The following is a 25,453-nucleotide window of genomic DNA, read 5'->3' on the forward strand; positions in this document are numbered from 1 at the left end:
GAGAAATAATCTGATAACCAAAAGGTTACAGTATTCTAGAAGGAGACACCATGACGGCTTACACGCATGCGCGCATGCACACGCACGCACACATGCACGTGCGCGCACACGTCACGCACACGCACACGCTCATGGTGACAAGTTGACTGCATGTCGACTGTCGAGACAGATAAATAAAACCTAATTTATATTAAAATTAAGTTTAATTCTCCAGGCTGCTACAGCAGGTATAAGCACCATTAGTCCATTACCCCCTTTATGAACTTGATTAGCAATCAATTGCACTTCTGTACTGTCTGGCATGTGTGCACTCACTGTGCAGTGGTGGACAACGTACTTACAGTAACTTCAGTACTTGAATCAAAATATTCATACTCCATGGTCAAATATAACTCATTTACAAGTAGAAAGTTGCTCTGTCGTACAAATGACAGTATTAAAGCATTTTTGAGGGGTGGTAGCCCCTCCTATGCCCAGCTTTGTGTATTTACATGTCTACCACGTAGTAGTGATGATTTTTTGGCTGAGCACGGAATGTGATGTATGATGATGTAAGTGTGCCCCTCACACTTCACACAAGTGTGATTATTATATATATTTTTAAGTGGTGCAACCACTTCTACAACCAGCTCGCAATGTCCATGTACCTGTTTGTGTACGTGTGTACGTCAATGAGCACGAGTGGTGTGCGCATGCGTGCGCGTGCAGCACTGGTGTGCGCACGCACCCGCACCCGTGTGTGTAGTGCCGTGCATGTGCGCGTGCACCACTGGTGTGCGCACGCACCCGCACCCGTGTGTGGATGTTGTTGCTACATAATTAGTGTCAATGCTATAGCGAGCTAAAATATAGCCATCCTTGCTCTAGAAAGCGCCAATGTTTCCATCTAGACCACCGGATTATCAGCAAAAACCTCCAAAAATCGCGCTAATGGACCAAACCATGGAGAGCTCCGTAGATTATGAGTTATTCAGCTTTTAGAGAGGGGAGTTGCGCCACTTGGTTCACACAGGTGTGATTTTTTAATATCATTTTCAAAAAACAATAATAGTGAAAAAGCTCAGCATGATGTAGCTTGTAGAGCTTGTGATTTTTTTACGTACTTTTTCCCTTGAAATGTACGTAGTGGAGTCAAAAGTTAAATATTTCTCTTTGAAATGTAGTTGAGTGAACGTCGGTTTCCAAAAAATACTATTACTAAAGTAAACTACAGAATGATACTCAAGTAAATGCACTTACTGTACTGTCCACCACTGAATGACAGACGGGCTCAGATGTAGAGTAGTGTTGGATTGGGCCTCCTAATTGAATGGGGCGCCTAGAAGGAACTCCATGGCACTATCGCTCATCTTTTATGGTTATTGTTATCAATGATGTCCTTTCATCTTTCTATCTGACTGAGGAGCATTACAGTCTGGTAATGTGATTAAATCAGAATATAGAAGGCAGGGAGGAGCAGGCACCCCCAGGCCACTGTGGATAGCCATCAATTCCGCTGTGGACTACACCAATGCTGTTCCAAAACGTTTTTCAAAGAAAATATTAAAACACCCAAGGGCCAACTACATAATTTAGCTTTGGATCTAAATGATTCTATCATCATCAATATTTAATATTTTAATACTTTTGTCAGGTGTGTGCTGTGAACAAAAAGTGTATCTCAGCTTTTGTTTAGACTTTACCAAATATAACCAAGCAAGCAAGGTAAAAAGGAACAACTGAACAACTGTAAAAATATATACATCTTTTGGGTTGCGGATCAATTTTGATGGTTCACTGTTTCTCTGTTGATTACATTTACATACAATGTCTACAATGTCTATTCATGAAGAATCAGCTGTAGTGCCTCATGCCTAATATAAAAATGACTCTTAACAGGAGTGCATCGTCAAAAACTAAGAAAATATGTGGTGGGTCTCAAGGGGGCTACAGCAGCGATCCCAAACATGTTCATGCCAATGACCCCAAACAGACACAGCCTCTGGCTGTGGCCCCTATATCGTGAAATAGGAATGGCTTTAACAAATCACACCCGTGTGAAGTGAGTGGCGCTAATATATTAAACTAATTAAAGTCTAACTCATGTTGATTAGGTGATGTAATGGTGATGTAAAACAAACAGTGCCAACACAAACATCAAACGCCATTAACAATAAAGAGACAATATGACGTAATGAGGCATATTATGACGTAAATTTTCCCTTCATTTACAAAACAAACATGAAAACATGAAAAATCGGTAAAATGTGCCTCAAATCTTTCAGAAAATTGTCATGATTTAGAAACTTTTTTTTTCTTCGTCAGGCCTGAATGGGTTATACCTGTGTATAGGCCCCTCAAAAAAATAAAAAGAACAGTAAGATGACGTCAATATGGATGACATGAGGGATCTCCATATATGGGCTCTACAGACACATCAGTTTGACGCACGCAACATATTTACAATGGAGACTTGCAACGACGGTAGCATTCTCATCATGGCGTCTAGCGGTAGGCCCGGCTCTGCCGGCGCGCTCCCCCAGGCTCTGGAGAACGCCGTTCGGCTCATTGACGGGCACCTGCACGAGGACCGCTGGTCCCCCGATCTGTCAGAGCTGCTGTCGGATTCTCCTGGAACGCTGCCGTCGATCTCTGGAATGTCAGACATGGACTATCCCCTTCAGGGACTGCTCAGTGGGCCGAGCCTCCCAGAGCTCAGTGCGGTCCGCAGAGTGCCCTTACCTCCTGAACTGGAAGAGAAATTCAGCGAAGTTCAGTGTAACTGCACCATGGGAGTCTTCCCTGAGATACGTAGAGCATGGCTCACCATTGACAATGTCATCTACATGTGGGACTATGAAAATGGTGGCGATTTGGCATATTACGATGGTCTTGTTGAAACCATCCTGGCGGTGGGTCTCGTGAAACCAAAACCAAATACTTTCGACCCTGACATCCACTATCTGTTAGTCCTAGCCACCCCAGGGGACATGGTTATCCTTGGACTCTGTGTCCCTGAACGCCACACAGGATTTAATGAAGGCATGTCTGGTGAAATGCATCTGATACCAGACCCACTTTTCTCCATTCCAACGGACAATACCTACTTTCTGGCCATTGCATCGACAGACCATGGACGCATCTTCATGGCAGGCAAGGATGGTGGCCTGTATGAGTTAATTTACGACTTGAGCTGGTTCAGCAGCAGAAAGATCAGAAAGCACCTCAAAAAGTGGTTTGATGCTGTATCCTTTCTTGTTCCCTACGTGCTCCAGCCCTTCTTCTCAGTCGACCCTATTGTACAGATTGCCATTGACAACTCCCGCAACACTCTCTTCACCCTTTCAGAGACGGGAGTCCTACAGGTATTTGACCTGGATGCTGGATGGAAGGGCCTTAGTTGGGTGAAAGGTGAAATTGACATTGTGACGGCAGCAAGAAACATCAGCTCTGAAGTTGATCGTTCTGTCTTCAGCCCAATTGTCCACATCTCTGTGATTGACAGATATGAGTCTTCACGTTGTCACGTGCTTGCTATTACTCATGCAGGTGTGCGTCTCTACTTCAGCACCACCCCATATAGGCAGACGCAACATGCAAGACCCAGCTGTCTTCGCTTGGTTCATATCCGTTTTCCACCAGGGTTCTCTTCAACCCTGGCAAAACCTGCAAAGGTCCACAAGGCTCTACATAGCAAAGGAGTCCTACTAATGGCAGCTTCTGAGACAGAATATAGCGACATCCTGTGGTGCGTCAACCACAACTTTTTCCCATTCAGGAAACCTCTGATGGAGACTCAGATGATTTCCAAAGTGGATGGTCATTCCTGGGCACTCTGTGCTATTGATGAAGAGAGGCCCACCAAGGTCTCTACTCCGCTGAACAAAGATCTGGTCCCCATTACTGACCCGCCTGTGGTGGTCGAACAGCACAATATCTCTCGACAGAGATTCGTCCTGCTGTCTACTAAGGGTAGTGTCATCTTCCATAAGCTACTTCCAGTTGACCAACTGCGCCACCTACTGGTTAGCTGTGCCGGAGGAGAAGGTGAAGAAATTGAACGATTCTTCATGCTGCACGGGGAAGAACAAGCATGTGCCACAGCTTTGATCCTGGCTTGTTCGAAGGCTGCGTGTGACACTGAGGTTTCGGTGTGGTCCACCAGAGCCATCTTCAGATATGGAGGAGAAGCACAGTTGAGATTTCCCTCAGGCACCACTTCTTCTGTAGCACCCATGCATCCTGGTGCTGCCCCTATTGCCCGGTTGTCAGATTCCCCTGTTGGTTTCTCAGGAAAGCACAATGGCATCAGCATCTACTTCACCCGTATTCTGGGGAGTATCTGGGATGGGAGCCTTGCTGTCGAGAAGACACTTAACCAGTGGAATCAGACTATTATGGAGAGCAGTGTTGGCCCTCGTTATCTGGAGGCAGTCCTTCTGAAGTTAAAGGGTCTACAGGAATTCCTTGATAACAATTTTCAGTTCAGCCCCTCATCTGAGGGAGCTGCCAGTTTCAGCTCCTCAGCCAATCTGCAGCAGAGGCTGTTGGATTCCATGCACTCTGATGGAGCCAGCTCAGAGCAAGTACAGCAGGGGCTCCAGAGAAACTTTCACACAGAGTTACAGATCTACGAGAAAATGTCCCTGCAGGGTATCCAGCAGCTGGTTCATAGTTCATGTCAGACACTGGCTCTTTGGAAGCTTCTCTGTGGAGACAATAAGTTCAGCCTCATTATCTCAGTGCTCCCCAAGGAGTTTCAAGAGCAGATGAAGGGAATGAGTTTTAGGTATGTGGTGACTCAAGGTAAAGAGCTTGTAGGAGCTCTCATCAAAGCGCTTATTGATGTTAAAATCAAAGACGGTATCTCTGTGGATGCAATCAGCAAACAGCTCATGGATATCTGTCCCTTATTGTACAACAGTGATGACAGGGTCTACTATAAGGCTAATGAGTTGCTGCAATGGTCTTGGCAGATCCAGAACAAGACGGATAAAGAGAGAACCCTGAGAAAGTCACTACGGCTGTACCAGCAGATCAGCCACCATGTTCACCTGCCCCTCATCTGTTCTCAGTTCAGGCAGGTCCATTTCTATGAAGGAGTCCTGGAATTGTGCCTCACTGCGGCAGACAGGAAGGATCCCCAATGTCTGGCACGCCACTTCTATAAGAACGGGGAGCCAGAGGGGGACAGAGCTGGACAGATGGCTTTCCAGGAAAGATTTTCATGTTATAAATGCATCACAGATACCCTGCAGGAACTGGTTAACCAAAGCGAGGCTGCCTCTCAGTCTCTTAATGTCTCCGAGCAGCTGGGAACACCAGTTACGACACATCACCCTAACATGAGTACCGCTAGTACAAGTAATGAGACCGCTACTTCCCGTTTTGAACAGATGCTGTTTCTGGCCCAGAGGTCTCAGGACGAGCTATTTCATGTAGTTCTCTACAACTGGCTGATCCAGGCTGACCTTACTGATAAGCTACTCCAGGTAAATGGTCCTTATCTGGAGGAACACCTGATGCACATGATCAAGCAGGACCAGAGTAAGCTGCGCAACATGGAGCTCCTGTGGCGTTACTATGAGAAGAACCGGCGTTTTGGCAAGGCAGCCCGTGTATTGGCACGCCTCGCTGACATGTACAGCACAGAGATCCCCCTGAAGCAGCGTTTGCAGTACATCGCTAGAGCTATTTTGTTAGCCCAGGGGGCTGACGGAGAGTTCCTTCATGAGCTTGAAGAAAAGATGGAGGTGGCGCGTATCCAAGTACAGATCCAGGACACATTGTCGATGCAGTATCGCCCTGATCCCTCAGTGAAGAATGCCATTTCACTGTTGGACTCGGAACTTATGGACGTCACCAAGCTCTATGAAGAGTTTGCTGACCATTTTAAGATGCCAGAGTGCAAACTGGCCATCGTTCATTGCGCTGGACACTCAGACCCAGTTCTAGTGCACTCACTGTGGCAGGAGATCATAGAGAAAGCGCTGGCTGACAGTGTTGCCATGTGTCCAGAAGACAGAATGAGGGCCCTCAGTTTGAAACTGGTGCCACTAGGAAAGGTTTACGCCGGAAGGTACTTTCCTCAAGAATTCCTTGTGAGGTTTTTGGAGCAGCAGGCGTGTCAGTTAAACTGGGATGCAGGCTTTGTCAAACGCACCATGCAGGAGATTGGCGTCCACTCGCCTTGTGACCAACTCCCCAAAACACGGGATCCCTGTGGGAAACGAAAACAGGGATCTACAAGCGGAAGCCACTCCACGTGGTAGAGTGGTAACTTTGTGGTAGAGTACTGTATGTGCTTCTCCCAGGATATGTGGACGACTACAGTACAGTACACACAAATGGCACAGTGATTTACTCGTTTTTGTGTCTTGACAAAATCTGTGGTTACCCAGTGGAGCTGCAGGGTCTTTATCTAAATTCTGCCTTGCAGCAAAACATTGGCAACTTCAAATCCATGCAGGCCAACCTGGAGAAACTTCAATGCAACCTATAAATACACCATCAAGGACATATAATAGACGACTGGAGCTAACACAGTTGACATACATTAATTGTAATTAATTCACTACCACATTAAAGCTGTGTTTTTGCGAACACGCAATTTCCTGGTTTCGTTGAGACTCGAACAGTGAATCAAAGGTTAGCAAAGGTTAGCAAAAATCACACCTGTGAAGTGAGGGGCGCTCTTATCATTATACATCATCTTACATCATCTCATGAACAACTGAATTTATGTGATTGGTTAGCCGATTTGCTCGTCTACATATGACGTACATTTTCCCTTCATTGTCAATGGCATTTAATGTTTGTGTTGCCACAAGTTTACATCATATTTGAGGCACATATGACCTAAGTTCTCCTTTCATTGTCAATGGCAAATATGAGACGTGAGGGGACAAAAGTTGTACAGTATATAGGAGGGGCACCCCTCAGGGAATGAGCTTTTAGCAACAATAAAAATAAATCACACTCGTGTGAAGTGAGGGGCGCTCTTATCATCATACATTATCTTACATCTCATTTTCAACCAATGGCACATCTTGCACCCAATCACGCCAGAGTGATTGGCGTCCTCACTTATATTTGAGTTAAAAACATTCGCTCTAAAAGTATATATATTCAAAGATTTGCGCCACATTTTCAAGATTTTTCAAAAATAACAGATCTACAAGCTCATAGTGCGGCACCGAGTGCCCCGATTTTTCAATAGCTAAAGTATAACATAATGCTTAAAACACCAAAAAGAGGTTCCCGCCCAGAATGGGTTTAAGCGCTAGCCCCTCCTATGCCCATCTTTGTGTGTCTGTTTTGTACCCCATATTGATGATGGTCAAACACAGAATGTGGTGTATGATGACGTATTACGATAAGACTTCACACAAGTGTGATTATCTTATTCTCTTTTGAAGCTCCCCTCCAATGTCTGGCTTTCAGAAAGACAAAAACGGACACTGCTTTAAGCAGTGACGTCATGTGGCAGCCCCTCACTGTGATTTTCTTTTTTACTGTTGATCTGTCATTTGTCCAGCACCTGGGACAGATTGGGATGTGCATTGTGCATGCACTATCTCTTTTACAACTGCTTGACTCGAGATTGGGTTCTGCGTTCTGCACAATCGGCAGCGCACAGCTGGCTGAGTGAGATATTACATTGTGATTTAATGGTACAAATAATGTTTTTACAGAACCTTCATGCTCTGATGAAGGCTGCATAAGCGTTCCTTTTTGGTGTGTGCCAATAAAGAAATGGAAATGTGAGTACAGGGACGTAGCTGACCATTTGGTTGCCCTACTCGTAAGATATTTGTGCTGCCACCCCTCCCGACGAGAGTGCTGCTATTCCTCATGCAGATCGGCTATTTGCAACTGTTCTATCAGATGGCTCTGATCAACACAAGTTAGACTTTCATATAAAGAGCAACAGCCCATGTTCCAAAAGAAAACAAAACTGAGTCCAATAAAGGACTGTCAGTCTATGATGTCAGTGGTCTATGACGTATCCGTGACATATGCCTCCATATTTGGGCAAGGTTTCATCCTGATTCATGGATGGACTCCTAGTTTTGTTTGGTTTTGTTGTAAAGCTACTTTGGATACTAAGGAAAATCTATTCTATTATTGAGGGGCGCTAGCCCCTTCTATGCCCAGCTGTCCGGGTTTGTGTGAATACAAACATTGACTTGTGATTGGTTGATCACCCCATAGCAATGATGATCGGATTGGCTGAGCAAAGTACATATTGAAGACAAAAGCGAGGGCAGAAAAGTGAAGACAGGCAAAAGTGAGGACACAAATTGTGATTGGCCGGAATGAGATGATGTATGATGAAAAAAAGTGCCTCACTTCACACGGGTGTGATTTTTATTATTACGAATCCATACCCGTGCAGGCTTAAGAACAGCCAAACTAGCACACACGCAGGCACGTGAGGCGGCTGTATGCCTCACAGTCACAGTGCTACTCTGTAGTGTAGTGTACTTACTCTATCCACCCCTCTCTCTCCCTGGCTGTATGCCTCACATGTAGTACTATACTCTGTAGTGCACTGTAGTGTAGTGTAGTGTAGTGTAGTGTAGTGTAGTGTACTTTCTCTAGTGCACTGTAGTGTGGTGTACTTTTTCTACTACTCTGTAGTGTACTTTCCCTACTACTCTGTAGTGCACTGTAGTGTAGTGCACTAGTGCACACTCGGACACTTTTTTTGCCTACTGTACAGCACTTTGGTCAACTCTGTTGTTTTTAAATGTGCTTTATAAATAAAGTTGGATTGGATTGGAGTTGGACATGTCCCATCTGGAGGCCCTTGTCTTTTAATACCAGGTTAGCTCCTGCAAGGTCAAAGCCAATCTGTACTAACTTCTTGCGGAATCGATTTTTATAGCTTTCCCATATAGCTTTCTTCTCTTGGCACACACCTCACACTCTAACTTCTTGGCGTTCTCAAAGAAAATAGTGTTACATTTCCTGGGAGTAATGTGAGAGAGAAAGAGGGAGAGAGAGAGAGCATGGGATTGTGAAAAGAAAATAGGGACACAAAAACACACTTGGGCACATTTGTCATAGTCAGAAAAGCGGGCGGTGTCGGGCGTTACTGTGTGGTGTAAACATCTGTGTCTTCATCTCTCACACTAATCTTCTGACAGACTGTAGCAGCTATGGAAGACGTGGTGTTATACACCACCAACACGCTGATGAACTGGCGATGTGTGGCTTGGTTGGATTTTCTCATTTACTTGATATGTTTTGTAGAGTGGCAAAATGTTGCAAATGTAATATGTTTTCCCTCTGTCGAATGTGTAGTACGGCTCAGTTCATCTCAGCTTGCGTGGTTGCACATGGATGATATATTTTAAATGCCAAATTCCTAATTTGTCATCGCATAGAATTTGCTTTTTTTCCCCCCGCTTTTTTATAGTATTGCATTTGTCTTTGTACTGGTGGTACAGTGCTGCTTCAAATGGTGATTTTATTTTGGGCAGAAAATCTTGAATATGTGGTTCCTGTTACAGTATGTCAAGCTGGCAATAGTAGCTGGTGAAAGGAAACCAGAGAGACAGAGACAGCAAAATGGAGAACGAGAATACAAACAATCCTCTGCTTGCTTTGTTAGTGGTAGGTGTTGGTTTCTGCTGAAGAGGTTTACATATCACATTTACGCCATTATGATTAAACATTCATAGTTACATGAGTAGCAATTGATTAATTAATGAAAGGCTGATCTATCGTACATTACAATAGAATCCGTAATGTTAATTTTACTCCAAGAGTGTAGTCCATTTGGAGTTTAATTACATTGGTATGACGATGGCTAACAGTGAATTGTAAAACGTGTACGATTTTATGTCAGCTCATCTACCAATGTTAAATGTAAGACATTTTCGAGAGCGAGACCATTGTGTCTGGCCAGGCACAGATTCATAAACTGCAGATCACTTGAGTAAGGAAGTACATTTTATTTATAAAGCACTTTCACTTGACTTGAGCACAATCCATAATGCTCTGCTCTACTGTACTTTACGGTAGAGCCATTCATTAGAATGTCTGAAGTTCAAATTTATAATTGTAGAAGTTACAGCAATTAATAATACAATGGCATCCCTGTTTGATATGCATTAGGCCACGCCGCCACGGACCCCTTGTTTGATAACACCATTTGAACCCATAGGACCCCGATCTACGCCATACTGTAGTACGCTGTAAATTCCTCTGTGCTTTGCTCTGAGATTGTGACCTGTAAGGGTCCCTTTGGACCGATGGTGTTCCAGAGAGGCGACATTGAGAAACGACGTTCCAAAAAAACGTTCTCCTCACCGTGGTCGGCACCTTTGCCATAACGGTGTGTTTTCCTCCTTTTGTATCCGAGATTAGACCTTGTTGCCCAGTTGTTTTGTTTCTCCCATGACTCTTCATCGATTGCCCATGTGGTCAGTTGTAATTTGTATAGCCCACAGCGATAAAGTGGCTGGTCACCTTATCTGATGTGGATGCCGCCAGAGACCCAGAATGACTGCAGAGATGGCCCAGCTCCAGCAAGTGGACCGCCCATGTTATGAATGACCATTAACGATAAACCACAGAGCACCATTAGCCACACTGCGGGCTGTTTTCCCGTCAGTGGAGTAAAATTTCATTAGCTTCATAAAACAAAACATCTGCTCCACGATGTGACATGACAATAACATAATTATTGTTCATGCACCACCCCCCCCCCCCCCCCCCCCCCCCTCCTGTTTGTGTCACGCCATAGTGACCTTGGCTTATATAAGGGATGCGAATGGTGAGTACAAATGCAGCTGGTAAAGCAGGTGGGTGATTAAGATTCAGGCAGGGTACTGTATTGCTGAAAGGTTCACCTTGGGCCTGTTTGCTCCGCGGGGAGATGCAGAACAAGTTGCTGTCGTTACAAAGTGAAGATGAGGAAGAGGCGGCACGCCAGAGAACATGCTGCTGATCTTAATTGTCGTGACGTATACAGCTGTCGCCGTCTCTTGCGCGCTATAACTCACTTTGGCGCGGTGAAGCGCGGCACACACACACACACACACGCACACACACACACACACACCAGTATAAACGTAGAGGTTTTCTGAGAAGCTTTCAGAGTTACAACTGTATAAATTAACACTGACGATTTTGACTAATTAACCAGCTCAGTGGCCTTGTGTTTAGAGTGTCTGCATTGAGGTCGGGGGCTCAATCTAAATGGTAATACAAATGGTACCCAATGCCTTCCAGCTTGGCCCCCAGCATCGAGGGTTGGACTGGGGGGGTAACTCCCTGTGACATACAGTGGCATGTCCAGGGGGAGACTCGTACACGCTACCGAAACATGGAGATAGGATGCTGACCATTGGACCACATGGTTCGGGAGCCATTGGTTCCCAAGGCTTTACTTAGAACACTGACAATTCTTTTCACATGACACATTAACACTCACGCACACACTTGCACATGCGGAACCCGGAAGCTACAGTATGTGGCTTTGAAAGGGTGTCTTTGCTAGACAAAGGGTACGCTAGCTAGCAGATCGCTTGAATAAAAATAAAGTGAGTGGGAACAGAATTTGAGAGGATGATGGCCCTTTAACATGCAGCATCTGCAGGCCCCCCCCCCCTGCAGATGCTGCATGGGGTGCTGCATGTTAATGAAATTGAGGAATGAGGACTGATTTGGAATGTCTCTGCAGAAAACAGTGATTTAAGAATGAAATTCAAAACTTTTTAACTGCATTATTATTATGTTTAGCTAACATTAATCTACCACATTGTTTTAGGATTATCAAAAGCAGATCTATCTGTCAAACAAAACGACATCCTTCCACCCCTTTATTTGTAGGAACACGTGCAGGAGAGTGGATGGGGAGCACTACTAGTACTATAAAATGGTGAAATAAAATGCAAAAAAAGCCAGTTGTCTTGTGGTAGGAGGTCGTCCTTTTTCATTACGCCTATATGTACCCTTTTAGTGCCTAGTTCAAGATGTTCTGGTTCCGCTGCTGCCATTCTAAGCCTCTAAAACCATGAAGTGGGCTGCCGATAAACGTTTTTGTTATACCGTTCTCAAACTATAGAGGCCAGAAGGTGTAGAAATTGACCTTTACAGTATATATAATTTTAGTTAAACCAACTGCACGATGTCAGTTTACTGCGGTGGCTAGTAAAGGAGCTCCCTGTGGCAATGGCTGCATTAATTGGTATAATGGATGATAGCAAGGCAGTCAGAAAGGAGGAAGTGTGTAGGAATGATAATTTATACATTTGGGATGAGTGCGTGAGTGCTTTATAGTTCAGCACACGCATGTGTGATTCATATTCCTTTTATTCTCCTGCTTTTGTCTCCTCTCCTCCTCACCCCTGGGTGTCCCTGCGGTTACACATTCTGACATTTCTCTCTCTCTCTCTCTCACCTACCTGTGAATCATCTTCACCTCTTTTTGTTTAGTTTCCCCCTCCCTCTGTCACCTCCTTTGTATCCGTCCTTATCTGCCTGCTCCTCTTTCTGGTACACATTTTCATTCCTCTCTCTTTGCGCGATCCTTCTCTCGCTCCTTCATGCTTTTCTGTTCGTTCTTATCTCCTTCCTCCCTCCTCCTCAGTCCTCCCTCCTCCTCCCACCTCCTCCTCCGAACCAACCGTCCTGAGGACCCCCCCCCCCTCTCTACAGTACCCCCTAATGCGTTCCTCTCCCTCTGTCATCCTCTTCATATCACTGCATTCCCCCACACTCTGACCTTTATGTCCTAAACCCGTCTTCTCAACCATCCGTATTTTCCTCTCCCCTCCCCCCCATATTACATCTCCCTCCCTCCATGCTTTCTTCTACCCCACCCGTTCCCCTGTCTCTCTCTCTCTCTCTCTCTCTCTCTCTCTCCATTTGCTTTTCCTGTACTTGTCAGAACCAGCCTTTCATTTGTCCCATGTTACTTCCGCTCCACCCTCCACTCTTTCCAACCAATTACTTCTCTTCACCTGTTCATTCATCCTCCCTTCACTACCTGCCGCTCCATCATGACCTTCCACCTTCTTTTCCTCTCTCCCTGTCTTCCCCCCCCCCCCCCCCCCCTCTCTCTCTCTCTCTCTCGCACACACACACACAGACAGACAGACAGACAGACATGCTGTCCTCAATGCCGGTATGCGTCTATGACACTGGGAAGGAATACGTGTCCAGCATGCATGTTGTTTGGTGTGGGAGGAAAGCCAACGCAAACATGCGGGAGGACATGCAAACTCCACAGAGAAAGGTCACCCCGGCCGGCGATGGAACACATGTAGGACCTTCTTGTTGTGAGGCAACAGTGCTGCTAACCATGCACTGCACCACCGTGCCGCCACCCTGGTGCTATTTTGTCATCATTGTCACAATTTACAAAGACGATGAAAAAATAGCATTTGAGGAACACTTTTATTTAATACTCAAGTTATAAAGTATAACAATAATGTCACTGAGGTACTGCCCCAGTCAACAAGAAGGTATATAGTCCACAGTGGACCGTGTGCTCAGAACATGGAAGGTGTGTCACGCCTTACTTTTGTTGGCAGGCTATGTATGCATGCAGCCATTCTTGGAACCACTGCAGTGGTTTTTCACTCTGCTGCTTACGGCACCACATAATCACATGGTGGCTCTTTAGGTTGTGCAGATTGGTCAGCTGCCATATTAACCCATGGGCAGAAAGGGCATGCTTATCACCAGGCACACACGGCCAACTGTTACCTGAGCACCTGCTCGAGTGACTTAATTCATAGGAGAAAGTGCCTTTCTCTCTTGCCGAACCGAACTGTTCTTGAGTATTTACTATTGTGGAAGGAAATAAGTACCAGAATTAGAAATTGTGTTATTGTGACCTGACTAGACCGGAAAACAGTGATTTGGGGGCTCCCGAGCCCCCACCCAAACCGGTTTAATGTGTACTTTGAATTTTCCAAGCGTGCTGTGGCACCAGAGCAACCCCTAAAGCGGCACCCAACTCACTTGAAACCCAATGGTTATGTAAGACTTGAGACTTACTTATGACACAGTGCAGTAAGCTGGTGTCCATATTTTCAGCTTGTCATTAATGGCAATTTATATACTTTTACATTTAATTATTATTGTTTTTGAGGGGCACTAGCCGGTCCTATGCACAGCTTTGTGTGTTTGTGGCACGGAATGTGATGATTGAATGGCTGAGCACGGAATGTGATGTGTATGATGATCGCCCCTCACTTTACACAAGTGTGTTATTTTTTGCAATTTTTACTCTCCATAGTACAACAAAGTAGGCTATATATAGGGCTTAAGGCCCTCATTTATCAATGGAGTGTAAATTCTGCCTTCAATTTCGAGTGTGGGTTTTGGTGTACGGTCACGTCGGCATGGCATTAATGAAGTGATTAAACAGCTGATCCCAGCGTATAGCGCCCCGATGTTACAACATGAATAACTGGAATACGACCAAACAACACATGGAAAGCCAATAAGACCATAGCTTAGCCCTCTCGCCTCGCTTGCCTGTCAAGTCTGCGCACGCACACACACACACACATGCACGCAAGTGTGCACTTTGGCACACTGGAAAGAAACACCACTGTGCTTGCCAGTAGGATTATTCCGTGAGGCTACAGCCTTTGTCAAGTAGTAGGCTACATGACTCACATCACAGTTCGTCACAATCGCCATGAATGGAATACGTTTGTATATAGGCTATATTAATTTAACCCAGACTTAAGAAGTGCACATGCAGTGCACTGCACGTCGTTAAAGCAGTCACTCACGACCCCCCCTGAGTCGGACTGCCACGTTAATGACGGCACGTTGAAGAGAGCTAGCTGGCAACAGTGACAAGGCAGGCAGAGACTCATAATCAACGTTTATGGCGTGATCACTGATTGATGAATGAATGCATAAATATGGATGAAGGCTGGTGTGTGTGATGGTTGGGATGCATGTCCATGAAAAGATTTAAACAGTGTCGACTCCCGACTCCCGAAAATGATCTCGCATAAATGATCTCGCATAAGCGCTCAGCCTATCTGATTCAGATGACCAGACCTGCAATTTATCTGAATGACTTATTTAACCCACTTATTTAAATGAGTGAGTGATTAACGTCTATACCATTGCATATTGTTTTTAATTGTGCGAATTTAATTGCTTGTACAGTTGGAAATCTCCTATATCATATCGTCAAATACGTCGATGCATGCCTTTACCAAAAGAAAAACCACATGTATAATATTTATTGGTTTTATAGCTAGAGACATTCTAGGAGTGAATGCTTATGTTTAGATGCCTTTCAGCTGCTCAGACAATGCTGCTCCGCTAGCAGACAAAGCGTACGACAGCGTCCGACCTAACGTGAGTTTTGGCGTATAGGGTACGTCAAAGTTCAAAGTCACGCTGGAATGATAAAGGCAGAAAATTGCAGTGATCTTGGCGTGCGCCCATTTTAATCATAATAATAATAATAATAATAATAATCATCTCTCTTCTTCTCCGTCTCCCTTCCATCCACCCCAGCCTGTGTTCTACAGTTCTGTGTGCGGCGGCTCTCAGGTGACCCTGTCCAGCATGGTGAACCAGACCCGGGCCATGCTGGAGGAGCAGGCCCGCCACCTGCTGACGGAGACGGAGAGGCAGACCATGGGCTACTACGTGGAGGAGTACCGGGACGGACACGTCGGCGTGGAGCAGCTGGTCATGGCCTTGTTCGAGCTGCTCAACACCCACGCAAAGGTCAGTGGTGGGAAAAGTACCACGTTTTAGTCAAAAAAGGTATCGATACTGCTGTCTGTTACGAGTAAAAGTCCAGAAATTAAGTATTAGTTTAGTATTAGTAGTAGTAGTATAAGTAAGTACTCATTATTATTTTGAAATGTATAAAAATCATCAAAAATCATAGACTATTTTCAAATTGCCAAAATGTTTTGTTAATCAATAATCAAATTCTACAAAGTAAGTACTAACTTAAAGTTTTAAAATAAATATAGTAAATGTACAATATTTGGATGTGAGATGTAGTGGAGTATAGGTAAAAGTATTGGAAATTACTCAGGTAACAATACTTTACACCACTGGCAAAGGTCAGGGATGAAGGATATCGGTGTGCGGTATACATTTCATTGTATGTGTGTGTGTTATGTTCTATGTGTGGTTTTTCTTTTTTGTTATATATGGCCGCCACCGTTTTTGCCCTATCTTGTAATGCTTTATTCCCTACACACATTCATCACTCGGCTGCCATGTTTTTTGAGACTATCTTTGTAGATTTATGCCAAGGCTTTTTTCCTTGGTGAAGTCGGTGTCTGTTTCTCTTCCTGTCTCTTAAAAGTCACCCGTTTTTATCCGACAGTGTGCAGCAGTACCTCACCCAATAAAAAGCATGATGTATCAAAAGTGTATTGTTATTCGAATGTCCCAGGAGAAGCTTTCTTGTGTTCTTTAGTGGCACTGCTGTGGCCTAATTCATACTTGGAGGTTTCGCTCACCGAAAATAGCTTATCTATAGCCCATTTAGGCCTGACAGTTTTCTGTCAGGATTTGCGCCACATTTTCACGATTTTTTCAAAAATAGCAGACCTACAAGCTCGTATGAGCTTGTAGATCTGCTATTTTTCAATAGCTAAATTATAACATAATGTTTAAAACACCAAAAGGGGTTCCCGCCCAAAATGGGCGGCGGCGGTGTCGCATCGCATCATGAAGCGTTGTGAGCTTGTAGAGCAAAAACCGTTGTACAACAGTACTGTATCGATAAAAACCGTTGTACAACAGTACTGTATCGATACATCCGTTGAGTATATGGGAAAATATTGTACCACTTACGAGAGATGGCTCTGAACGACATAGTATCGTTTCGGCAGCAATGAAAGCACATGTGTGATAATCACATCGTAAAGGATGAATTGCAAGGTAATTTGTGCTAGCACATGGTGCATGCACAGCGAATTGACAGATCAGTCATTCTCGATCGTGTAATTTTGCGTGTAACCATAAAATGACCGAGAGATAGGAAAAAATAAATAAAAAAGAGGGAGGGTGAAAACTCCACCCCCAGAGTATTGAACAATATGTCTTTATGCCGCCTTCCTCTAAAATGATCCTAATCATTGTTGGAATGATAAATCCGTTCCAACTGGAGCTATTCAACTTAAAAGCAGTTTAAATGTTTGATGTAACTTCTATTTTGTTTTAAAATCTCACAAATGAAGGTTTTCAACCGTGTGTGTGTGTGTGTGTGTGTGTGTGTGTGTGTGTGTGTGTGTGTGTGTGTGTGTGTGTCAATTTGTCTTGTGTCTGCCTGTACAGTATGCTAATCAGCATTTCTTGTGCATTGTGCCTAAAGGGAAATTCTCAAATATTCTTTCAGATTGGTCAACGACAACTATGCTGTTTCCGTGAATAATTGCCTTGCATGGTGCAATTGCCTCCGCCATCGATGAGTCGCGGGCGTGTGCACGAAACGAGCACGCGCGCGACAATTTCACGGGGCCGTGCCCACATAGCCCCTCGACTTCTCGGCGCGTACAGAAAGAAAAAAAACACAGGTCTCATTGAAAATGAACTATAGGCGCGTTAAATCACTGCCCGTTTGAAAGGACCTTAAAGCGTCTCGGATGAAGGTGGTATATAAATGCACCATTTACATTTACAATAAATAACCAGGGAATTGTCTCTGCAGTATGTGAGATCAATCCGTCTTCTTTCTCCATCTCATGCAGTGACACGCACACACACACACACACACACACACACACACACACACACACACACACACACACACACACACACAGTCACACAGTCAAACACACAGGTCTTTCAAATACAGGTTGAACAAGATCCTGTAACATCTCATCCGACATGCCATTACTCTTCAGTTTTATGTACAATTGACCGTCAACGTGTGGAGCCGCAATGTCACACATTGCAGATTACACAGAGCATTGAACACTGACAGAAATGTGTTCATATAACTCCACAGCCTCTTACATAATTGGAGCAATATATTAGGCTATGTATAACAGTGTAACTTCATGTTTTCCCTATAGTGATGACAATATGCCTCGCTACCTTTCAGTGTGTTCACTGTCCAAACAAAGATTTGTCTCCATAGCGCAGCCTGTCACTCTGGTTGCACCTTGATGATGTAATGAGTAATTTACCTTCCCCCATTGCCTGTGCCTTTTCAATTTCATGCACACGCACGCACGCACGTCACACGCACGCACGCACGCACGCACCTGGAGATGTGCCTCCTACTGGAGATTTGTGCACCCTTTTTGTAGATTTATTTTATATAATATCACACTACTACATAATAGCAAACAAAACATATTGACCCCTACAGTTAGGTACGGCTTCTATAATGCTTGCTTTACTTGTCAAGGAATATATAGGTATAATCTTTTCCACATCGACACGACTTCTCCCCGCAGTTCAACCTGCTGTCTGAGGTTCGAGGCCTGGTGACGCCGCAGGATTTGGAGCGCTTCGACGAGCTGGTGCTGCGACGTGAGATCCAGGCGCTGAAGGCCCGGCAGCAGGGAGGGGGAGGAGGAGGGGGAGGAGGAGGGGGAGGGGGCCCGGCCCTCCACACCGACTCGCTGTCCATGGTGTCCTACGCGGACACCCTGACCTCGTCGTCAGCCAGCTACATGACCAACACAACCCTCAGCTCAGCGCGGGTAAGCAGAGCCGTGTTGGGGAAAAGTATTATGGCCTCATAATGTACTTAAAGTATGCCAAAAGTAAGCTTTTTGTAAGCTCTGGTAATCGCACTGCTCCTGTCCTGAATCTGAAATGGAATCGGCACATTTAAAATCCTCAGGCTTGTTTTTCTTACTCTCTGTGTGTGTGTGTGTGTGTGTGTGTGTGTGTGTGTGTGTGTGTGTGTGTGTGTGTGTGTGTGACTTGAGCCTGAGCTAGTGATAGGCAGAGATGCATAGAGATAGGGCTGAGTCATTTCAGATTTCAACCAAAGAATTCTTAATTCCACAGTCCATATTGGGGTGGGTGCCATGAGATTTGCTTTTCTCCAGGCGATTGTGTTTTTTCTTTTGATGTTAAAGCTGGGATAACGAAGGATGTCGAAAGATCTGATCAGTGGCTCTGTGTATATAACCAGGGGTTTGCTACACTGCCCCCAGGCTCTGGAATAGCCTGCCCCTCCACATTATATCTGCCCAGTCCTCTGTGTGTGTGTGTGTGTTCTTTTTAACTCAAATCTTTGCTTCTGGAGGTCCCTGGACCAAAATTTCACATGGGATAAAAGATTGTCTGTATTTTCCCAAACAATTATTGACACTATACCCCAATGATTGACATTTCACAAGCAATGGCCGCTAAACGAACAGGTAAAATAGGGTCTGAATTCCCAAAAAGAGGACACATGCCGGCGTGCGTGCGCGGGAAAAAAATGCGTGGTTACTGGTCGCGGTGGTGGCCAGCGGAGAGCGGGGCTCCTTGAGTGAAACATTGCCAAAGATAGGCTACTCAAAGTTGCTTTATAAATGCTTTGCCAGGTCGTACTGGCAGAAGAGGTCTCACACCGCAGAGCTGCAGCTGTCTTTGTTTGCCACGGAGATTATACATTCCAGCTTTGCAGTGCAGTGCACTCTGCACGGGATGGAGATCACTGTATCAAGGGCCAGCCCACCAGGTTTATGGCCAGCTTCCACCCGACTACATCTGTTGAACAAGGCATGTCATCAAAGGCTAGCGTGGGTGCTGGAGACGTGTTTGTGTCATCAGTGCCCATACCCGAGGCGGGGTTGACGAAAGGGCCTTTCTGTGTGGAGTTTGCATGTTCTCCCCGTGTCCCCTAGGGTAGGTAATAGGTATACCCTCACAAAAAACATGCATGCTGGTCTCTACATTACCTCCCCCTGGCTAGCCGGGGTGCCAGATGGAGGGGAAAGGAACTGGTCGGAATAACGTGTTCCTTCCACGCGCTACGTCCGGCCGAGGAAACTCTCCCCTGTCAGGTGAAAGGCAGCTTGGTCAATTTTTGGACTGTGTGGTTGAACCTGACATGCCCTGATACTCACCTTAGTCTCATGTGCTCTCACTGATATATAGCGTCACAGTCCCGCCCCCTTTCATGATGACAACAGGCCCGGGAAATAATTCCCCATGCATTTTTCCCATAGACATTTCAAAATGACAAGTAAACCATGCATGCAAGGCACCAACCTGCACATCTGGAGCAAATAGGGGTGTCTTGCTCAAGGACACTTCAACACGAATCCTGGGCGAGCCCGGGTTTGAACTGGCAACCTTGTGGTTCCCACCCGGCCACTCTACCCCTGAGCCACCGCCGCCATGTGGCCCCTGGGCCGCCAGTTGCCCATGTGTGGTCTATATCATGAACGGTATCTATACCAGCTGCTATGCGCATGCACCCTCCTATCTTGCGCGCCACCTCACCCTTTATGCCTAAACAATTCTGGACATACTGTACTATTTTAGTAAGATAGGGCCCTGTGTTTGTGTTATAACGTCATGTAAATACTGCGTGGATGGATGTGCTATGTGCAATTATGTAGAGACCATCTTGTTTTCTTTTTCTTTCTCCCCCTGGAAACGACAAATGAAACAATGGAGCTTGCACAAAAACTATTCTGGTCCTGAGATCACAGACAACCTCCACAACTGGTCCCGAGCGAACAGTGCAATGGTGTTGAGAAGTGGCTTTCATGTCGCCAGAAATGTTTTATTTATCTGCCAAACCCACAAAAACATAAATAATGTATTTAAATAACGTGTGCAAAAATGTGTACGTGCGTGTATATACTGTATGTATATTCAGAGAGAGAGACATTTTTGATACATTTTGAAACATGATCTATTGTTACTGATACTGTTTGACTGCATAAGGCCTGCCACAACATTAACCTACCCCTCCCGTCCTTTATCACATGCTATAGGAAGGACTGCTGTGGCTGATAGATATAATGGAGGTAGGAATCTCTGCCTAGAGTTGTCTGTGCACTCAAACATACACACAAACACACACAAACATACACACAAACACACACAAACATACACAAACACACCCAAACATACACACAAACACACCCAAACATACACACAAACACACCCAAACATACACAAACACACCCAAACATACACACAAACACACCCAAACATACACACAAACACACACAAACATACACAAACACACCCAAACATACACATAAACGCACAAACATACACAAACACACCCAAACATACACACAAACACACTCAGACATACACACAAACACACCCAAACATACACACAAACACACTCAAACATACACACAAACACACTCAGACATACACACAAACACACCCAAACATACACACAAACACACTCAAACATACACACAAACACACTCAGACATACACACAAACATACACAAACACACCCAAACATACACACAAACACACTCAAACATACACTCAAACATACACACAAACACACACAAACACACACACACACACACACACACACACACACACACACACACACACACACACACACACACACACACACACATTCATATATTCATATGTCAAGTTCCCAATGGATAAATGGTGCATGTACAGTACACAGAAACAAGCACACACATGTACACATATTAATTCACACTCGCACCATCAAATGCACATAACATAAACATGCACACACAGTATTGTGCACGCACGCACGCACGCACACTGTACGTGTACATAGATCAAATATCAGTGTGGTTTTGATGTGGCTTTGTTTGAAGTGAAGTCGTTTGTTTTCCAATGCATGTTTTAGTATAATTTGTTCCCACACCCCTTACTAAGAGAGTGGCAGCAAATGAATATCTAGCCTACTCTAAATGCAGGCTATATTGTTAAACATAAGGTGAATATCTAGCCTACTCTAAATGCAGGCTATATTGTTAAACATAAGGTGGTATATTCAAAGAAAGACACTTATCCTTGTGTGCTGTATCCTAAAATGCGCATGCGCACACACACACGCGTGCGTGTGATTCGTACATCTGGTGATCTACAGTACTTTTAGTATGCTGCGTGGACGTGTGAGCATTGAGCGTGGTGTGTGTGTGTGTGTGTGTGTGTGTGTGTGTGTGTGTGTGTGTGTGTGTGTGTGTGTGTGTGTGTGTGTGTGTGTGTGTGTGTGTGTGTGTGCGTGCGTGCGCACATGAGCGTTTACTGTCCGTGATCTGCACAGTAGCTGCTTCAAATACTGCATGCTTCAAATTGCGTTCAGCCCAGTACGGAGGATAAATCCCCAGTTAATGTATCCAATTGTAACTCAAGTGTACAAAACAATGTAACCAAAGAAGCAGCTTGGACTCCTCATGCATAGGAGGAGGCATGAGGTCAGTCCGCTGCCCCCCCAGGTTGGCAGAGGAAGTGTAGCGCCCAGGATTACTTTAGATAATTGTCACTGGGTGAAAAAACTGGGTTGCAAAATCGTGGGATAAAAATTATATTAAAAAAAAAAAATTATCAAAGGGGGCTTCAGCCCCTGCCCTTTTACCCGTCTGTAAACCAACTGCCCTCTCCAGACCACGAATGCAGCATTTACAATGGTGAAAGAAATGCCAAATGCCCTCCTCTCCTTTCCATGCCATGCCGGAAGGCAGCATTCAGGAGAATAGTTATTTTTTTTCCCCGAAGTCTCCTGAACTAATTTGTTAGTTCTAGTAAAAAAATACTTTGTAGTACTTATAAATAAAGATAACCTTTATCGTAACACATTATAAAGCTTATTATACTGAATTATCAATGTAAAGTATTATAATTCCTATAACACTTTATGTTTGAAATAGACACTTTCAGGGTATGATTTTGGTCCTTAAAGATGAATACAAAATTAATATGGACATCTTTATACTGTCCAACACTTAGATAGGGAGGGGGGTGAAATTATGACAGGCAGTTGCTGGTGTCAAAATATGACCCTTTCAGTAGAAAAACCCACTTTGTAGTACTTATAAATAATGATAACCTTTATCGTAACACATTATAAAGCTTATTATACTGACTTATTAATGTCAAGTTTTATAATTCCTATAACACTTTATTTTAAACAAAGTGTCTATTTCAAACAGTCACAAAATATGACCCCCAGTAAAAAAAAAACAGTTAAAGTGTCTCTCTAACTTGTAGCTAAAGCTGTAGTGTTGAAAATTGGAAATAAAGTAAAGATCTCCAAATTGTATTTGGTTACTTTCCACCACTGGTAGTTATAGTTGTAGTGTCCTTTACAGGCCCACATTTAACCAAGAAACCCCCCCCTGTCTTTAGATCCTTAGTCAGACAAGGAAAAAAGCCATATTAAAAACCCTTGATGGGAAAAGGGAAAATCTTTAGGAGGATCACAGAAGAGGGGTTTTGGTTGGTTTATCGTGTTGCTGATCATCACTGGCAACCGAGTGGTTGTGATATATCGTATATTGTAACGCATCGAGCGTCGACATCCATATAGCCATGATAAAATCACAATATACCACAGCGTCTCATGTATTATTGCTTAAATAACCGCATGCACACACACACGCACGCACGCACACACACACACACACACACGGCATCAAGGCACAGAATAGATAATCAGAAGAGCAATCTTTCTCTTGAGTAATCTCTGCCTCAGCTTTCTGGGCATGTGTACATTTGTGTGTGCAACCGTGCACGTATGTTGGTGTGTATCTTGTGTTTGTGTGTGCACATGCTTTTCGTCTCTGTCGGGCGGAAACCTCATATGTCCTAAAACTGTTAATTCAAAAATATAAAAAGTAGTAGATAGACAACCTCAAATGGTGCCACGTTTCAAGCTTGCTATTCTGCTGCTTTTGACACTTTCGTGTGACACTGTATGATCAAGTAGGGTGCGTGTGTGCGCGCGTGTGTGTTGTTGTTTTGGTCCCACGGGTGACTGCTCCTGCTGCTGTGTAAAAGAGATTAGAGAGCTGGATGGGTGTATAAAAAACACTGGATTTATTAACTAAAAGCCAGTTACTGTACATAGTAGTCATCCACTTGAAGCCATACACCGGTGTCGCACACTGAAAATAACAGATCTCACAACGCGTTGCCAATGCAACGTGTTGTGATGAATGACGACTCGCCAAGATAACGGACACGTGACCAGTGGTGGAAAAAGTACCCACATTATTTTATTAAGTAAAAGTATCAATAATGCAATGTAGAAATATTCTGTTACAAAAAAGTACAAAAGTAAAAGTACAAAAGTTCTGGCTTCAATTTATTAATTTTTTGCTTTTGTTAACTGACCATGGATTTGCTCTAAAATGTCTTTCATCTCATTTCAGCTCCTCTTTAAGAATGGTTTCACTAGGAAAGACCAAGCATCAGACATGAGAACCTTTTAAGTTGTTTATTGAATAGACGTAGAGTATGGTCGTTTATGGGCGCGTCACATGCGAAGCGTGGAACGTGCGGCATAAACGGCCACGGCATGGAAAGACATTAGGGAAGCCAACATAGTCGTCTAAGTCATCGCCACACGCTAGCGTGTAGCGGCTTAAATGGCCAGGGGAGGGGGATGCCATTAAAGGTGCCGGCATGATCATCACCTCACGCAAGCGTGAAGCGTGCGGCTTAGGTGGTCAGGGCACGAATGACGTATGGGGCGCCGGCGTGATCATCCAGGGGCATCACTACACGCGAACGTGTAGCATGCAGCTTGGATTGTCAGGTCGGGGGCAGGATACCATTAGAGGTGCCAGATACTTTGGCTTAGGGGTCGAGGTGAGAGCCCGTGCGACAGTGTAGAAACCCCCTCTGGAACCTGCAGAGAAGATAGAAGTAGAAGAGAAAAGGGAGGGAGGGTTACTGGAAACTATGCACGCCGCCATTTTTTCAACTTGCATTTAAATACCCCCAGTGATTGGTGAGGTAGGAGTGCAGGCCGGCCTGGTGGAGGTGGGTGAGTGGTTGGCACGCGTGGCACAGGGTGGAGTTGTCAGTGGCTTGTGAGTTGTGCTTGGTCAAACCTCCCGAACCTCAGTTGTTCCAACTCCATAAAGTGTTGTTTATGCTGAAGAACTGTAAATGACGGTGAAATGAGGGCTGAGGAGGTTCCAGGAGGGTTGCTCACCCAGGAAGGAGTCTTATAGGCGTAGAGTCATCATGCATCTTCGTCACTCAGATGGTGGCTACTGGCATGAAAAAACATGGAGCTTCTGGGTCCTTTGGGTTGGGTTTAAGTAGCACCCGTGATTGCCAAGCGAGGAGGAGTAATGGCGCAGTTCACCGCCTCCCGAACATCAGTTGTCCCAACTCCATCATTAGAGCTGAATTGATGGGCCTTGTGTTTAGTTTTAGACTCTGGGTTTAATGAAGGGCTGTGCTGCTCTAAACCTACTCTGAAAGCACTCAAAAGGCTGCAGAAAATGGTCTCCTCTGTCCTCTCCATCATGATCCAAGCCCCCAGGGAGGCTCGCCAACGTTGAAGCGCTCAGCCCTACTGGTCAGTGGT

At 44.7% G+C, this 25,453-nt stretch overlaps 2 protein-coding genes across 3 annotated transcripts in view; both read left to right on the forward strand.

Moving 5' to 3' along the window:
- Window positions 1-25,453, forward strand: part of whrna (whirlin a) — a 153,626-nt gene that overhangs the window by 106,781 nt on the left and 21,392 nt on the right. The window contains exons 6-8 of one of the 2 annotated variants that reach the window (XM_080755916.1): window positions 15,490-15,705; window positions 18,405-18,653; window positions 20,895-20,927. In XM_080755916.1, coding sequence (XP_080612042.1) covers window positions 15,490-15,705; window positions 18,405-18,653; window positions 20,895-20,927 — 498 coding nt within the window. The remainder of the gene's footprint in view (window positions 1-15,489; window positions 15,706-18,404; window positions 18,654-20,894; window positions 20,928-25,453) is intronic. The other variant, XM_080755917.1, reaches the window with a different exon arrangement.
- On the forward strand, window positions 2,478-6,481 carry LOC308310399 (nuclear pore complex protein Nup155-like; the record flags this gene model as incomplete). The annotated part of the gene is made up of 2 exons (XM_080756744.1): window positions 2,478-6,201; window positions 6,336-6,481. 2 exons carry the CDS (start codon window positions 2,478-2,480, stop codon window positions 6,479-6,481), a joined length of 3,870 nt encoding a protein of 1,289 aa, XP_080612870.1.

Source organism: Protomyctophum bolini, assembly GCF_963924005.1.
Source record: "Protomyctophum bolini genome assembly, chromosome: 22".
In the NCBI taxonomy this organism is placed as follows: domain Eukaryota; kingdom Metazoa; phylum Chordata; class Actinopteri; order Myctophiformes; family Myctophidae; genus Protomyctophum; species Protomyctophum bolini.